The sequence below is a fragment of the Parus major genome, chromosome 1A (assembly GCF_001522545.3).
Source record: "Parus major isolate Abel chromosome 1A, Parus_major1.1, whole genome shotgun sequence".
Taxonomy (NCBI): domain Eukaryota; kingdom Metazoa; phylum Chordata; class Aves; order Passeriformes; family Paridae; genus Parus; species Parus major.
This window is the reverse complement of record NC_031773.1, coordinates 632,589-636,677: the sequence shown is the minus strand read 5'-3', so window position 1 is coordinate 636,677 and position 4,089 is coordinate 632,589. Positions and strand designations below refer to the sequence as shown.

Genomic DNA, 4,089 nt, shown 5'->3' with positions numbered 1-4,089 from the left:
GATTTTTCCCGGGATCTTTGGAGCGCTAGAAGATGGCAGTGCTGCCACCCTGAGTGTTTCCAACCACTCCTCCTCCTCCTCCTCCTCTCCTCACACTCCAACACTTCCTCTCCTCTACCTTTCTACCACATGCAAGAACCCCTTGGTCGCCTCCAAGTCCTGCTTCCCGTTGGGAAGCGTTTCATTTCCCAAAAGGCGACAAAAACACGGAATCTACCTTCGCTCCCTGCTACCCCCTCTACTCACTGCTCCCCAAACCCTTTTACAACGTGCCTACCACCTTCCTACACCCTGGAGTAAAGCAGTTCTCTTTCAGTAGTGTCTCCTCCCAGCCCACGGATTGCTCCGGGGTGATGTCACCCCTCGGAGCGCGAAGGATCAAGTACTGGAAAGGAAATGCCAAGTCTGAGCAACAACAAAAAAAAAATACAAAAATAAAAATAAAAATAAAAAAACCCCAACCAATCAAAGAAACAAACAACAACAAAAAAACAAAACCAAACCCCCAAATCCCAACCCCCAAAGTGTAAATCAAACTAATAAAAAATTAAATAGCTGGCAGGATACAAGAGCGGGACAGAGGAATGTACAAAGAACACACGGAGATCAAAGATTCCAGTAGGTGAACTGAGAACCTGTTGAACCTGGGGTCTGGTTTTTTGGGATTTTTCCTTTTGGAACAGGCAGATTTGAAGGAATTTGAAGGAATAACCACACAGCAGAGTGACTTCAGGGTCCTCTAAAGGACTTCTGAAGTGTTTATCAAAACCCCTCGGTGCTGCCCAAAATTCCGCTTTATTTCCCATCCTCTACCACGGCCGTGGAAAACTTTGGGGAACCCCAATTTGCTCTTCAGCTCTGCCAGGAGGGTTTTGGAAATCCCCTCACGGATTCCAAGAGTAAAACCAGACCCCAGTTCAACAGTAACTGCACACCAGTAGCTGCCATTCCAAGACAAACCCAGGATTTGATCCGCGGAGCGGCTCCGAAGGCGCTCCCGGCACAAAAATGTACACAGAATTATTTATAAATTAACAGTTTTCCCCCAGGGTGGAACCAGGGCTCTTTTTTTTTTTGGTTTGGTTTTTTTTTTCCTTACACCAGCGTTTCTTTCCGCTTCCCGCTGAGCTGCTTCTCCCTGGATTTTCTGTGCCCGGATGAGGTTCTGTGGGATCTCATCCCTTTGGCTTCCTCCGAGTCCAGGACGGAGCCGCACTCGGCCGCGCTCTCGTCCAGCTCCATCTGGGATATTCCCGAGCGGCGTTTTTGGGCCGGGATGTTGGGCACGGCTGGGTTGTTCTCCTCTGACTCCTCGCTCAGCTCGGGCAGCTCCTGGAGCTCGGGAACGTTCCTCCGGAACGGGGCGATGGCCGTGCGGATGCAGTTCACCCACTGCTGCTTGTGGAAGACGTCGTTGGCCTGCAGCGTGTGCGACTGGCCCGCCGCGGGATCCTGGAAACGGACTCGGAAAATGTTTTTGGCTGGAAAAAAAAGGGGAAAAGCGGATCAGTTCCGAGCTGATATTCCGTTGGTAGGTTTGAAATCCCAACAAAAGCATTCCCAAATCCAGCAGGGAGATAAAGATGGTTTCTAATCCGAGCCCCAGCCGTTGACTTCACGGCCACCACGGATGAGCCGATCGGATCCGTACTGTAGCTTTTTAATTTGGTTTTATTTCTCTCCATTCTGCTGCATTTCTGTACTTTTCTCTACTCCTGGATTTCTCAGTCCCCTTTGGGATCCTCCCTCAAGGGGAGTCCCGTTTATCTCACTTCTCTGGGTCTGAAGAAAACTCTAAAGCTCGTTAGGATTTTGTTTTTTGTGTTTATCAGGATGACATCACAAAACTTGGCAGGTTTCTCCAGACTTTAATTCACCACAGCCTGGCTCGTTCTGGCTCTGATGGCACAAAACGGCCCCAAAACCACGTGGATGCCTCATCTTTATATCTGTTTTTACCCTGTTAACTACAGACACGTGTATGGTTTTTATATATTAACAAATAAGTTTTCTATATCTACTTATGTAACTAAAACTGTGACTAACTCTTAACCAATCACTCTTTGTGCTTTTAAAAACTGTGAATTGTGATTTGTGAAGGAGGAAGAAGAGCTAAAACCACACCTTTTTTCCTCCATCTTTACTCCATGTATTAAACCCTCTAAAATCTGTATTTTTCACTTCAGTGACATGCTGAACATTTTACTTAATTTATTATAAATCCTGGTTTACCCAGGGATATTTGGAAGCTTTTCTGTCAGTGACAAATAAGATTAATTTTTTTTTTTTTTTTTTGGAGAATAGGACAAACAGAGAAATGTCTCTCCATTTCTGGATTCCCACATGTACCTTTATCAGAATTCCCAAAAGCTCCTCGGAAGGAGCCTCCCATTTTGACATCTCCATCCTGGAGGTCTTCGAGGAGCAGCTCCTGGACAGGGATGGGCTGGCGGTACACCTGGAACGCCTGGCGCTCGTTCCGGCTCACCGGCCGCGTCAGCACCAGGATTTCTTGGAAGAGGAAGACGTAGAGCTTCTGTGAAAGGGAAAACATCCCGGTGTTGACTCTGAGTTCCATGAGGTCACACATCCTGTGGGATTCAAGGTCACCTTATCTGCAGTTTCACCCAGGGTAATTTTCAGAGTCTCCTGAAAGGTCTGGCACGTGCCAGGATTACATCAGCTGCTTTATTATTTTATTGATCCCTAGAATGGGAATGATGATTCCCAGATTCCAGGGATGGGATGAGTAGGAGCTGTTTCTTTCCTGAGTGCATGAAATGCCAATTAAACAAAACAACAACAACCAACCAAATTAACAAAGCAAAGATTGGAGGTTGAAATGAGGACAAAAGGCAGCAAAGCCTGGAGCGCAGTGGGTGGGAGATAAATCCAGCCCAAAGCCAAACAGGCTTTTTTGCAGGAACCTTTTTGTTTGGAAAAGCCAGGGCTCCTAATGGGGAATGTCAGAGCACCTGGAAGTAAGCAGAGGCAGGAAATCCCTGGGGATGGGGAGCACTCCCTGCAGGCACTCTGTGCTAATCATTTCCCAGCTTCCCAAAGCCCATTGTGGAGCTGGCAGCAGGAAACTTTCCCTTACACCCCGAAATGAGGCTGCCAAAAAGGGATTTTCCTCTGCTTTTTTATCCAATATCCCAACTATCCCTGAGGGATCCCAGTCCTGCTCAGGGTTTAAAGCAGCTCTGAGGGAAGGTTTGAGGCTTAATTAGTAACAAAGGAGGGACGTACGTGTCCGTTTTTATTCTTCAGCTCCCCGTGGCACAGCAAAGCTTTGCTGCCTTCAATCCTTGGATCCTTCTGCTTCTCATCCAGGTATTCCAGCTTGTCAATGTAGTACTGGCACTCGGACTCGCCCTTCTTCAGGTTGATGTCAGAGAGGACTCCTTGGATTATGGATATCTAAAAACCCAAACAAATGATTAACAGGGATTAACTGCTTTTCCCTGAGTGACCTCTGCTTGTTTTCCTTCACAACTCCAAAGGGTGAAATCCTCATGGATTGATCCCTCACTTTCCCTGGGCCCCCTTGAGAAAAACCCCCCTGGGAACTGCTGAGGCTTTAAGGGAGATTTCTGGAGCTCCCAAATCACATCCTGAGGTGAGAATGAGCCAAGGGGGATTACTCACGGCTTCCTCCAGGATGTGGATATCGGGATGGTCTTTGGGAGTGTGCCTCAGGATCTCCTTGAGGAGCAGGGGGTATTTCACCAGGCGGCTCCGAGGGATGTCCAGGAAGCTCCAAAGGTCCAGCTTGCGGCTGAAGGGAGACTCCAGGCAGCGCTGCAGGAAATCCTGGACTCTCCTGTCCTGTTTCTTCTGATCCAGGAGCGCTTTGGCTGCCAGCTGATTGCTGCAGTAGCCTTTGTAGGCGTGGAGCTGGGGTAACTGCAGGGAACAGAGGAGATTTACCAGTCAGATTCCCTGTGGGAAAAGCAGATGTCACTAACATGGCAAACTCCTCGAGTTCTACAGCCCTCACTGGGGGATTCCTCACGATAAAAAAGCAAAGGGAGGATCCTGTGAGGAGCTCATGGAGCCCATGAAGTTCCCAGTGTTTGGATCCTGTGA

At 48.2% G+C, this 4,089-nt stretch overlaps 1 protein-coding gene across 2 annotated transcripts in view; it reads right to left on the bottom strand.

Moving 5' to 3' along the window:
- Positions 1–564: 564 nt before the first annotated feature.
- The window catches only part of NET1 (neuroepithelial cell transforming 1), a 53,364-nt gene continuing 49,839 nt past the window's right edge, over positions 565–4,089 (bottom strand). For both annotated transcript variants that reach the window (XM_015629102.3, XM_015629103.2), the window contains 4 exons: positions 3,649–3,906; positions 3,250–3,420; positions 2,350–2,536; positions 565–1,481 (listed from right to left, as the gene is read on the bottom strand). In XM_015629102.3, the coding sequence (XP_015484588.1) occupies positions 1,096–1,481; positions 2,350–2,536; positions 3,250–3,420; positions 3,649–3,906 (1,002 nt within the window). In that variant the 3' untranslated portion in view covers positions 565–1,095. The remainder of the gene's footprint in view (positions 1,482–2,349; positions 2,537–3,249; positions 3,421–3,648; positions 3,907–4,089) is intronic.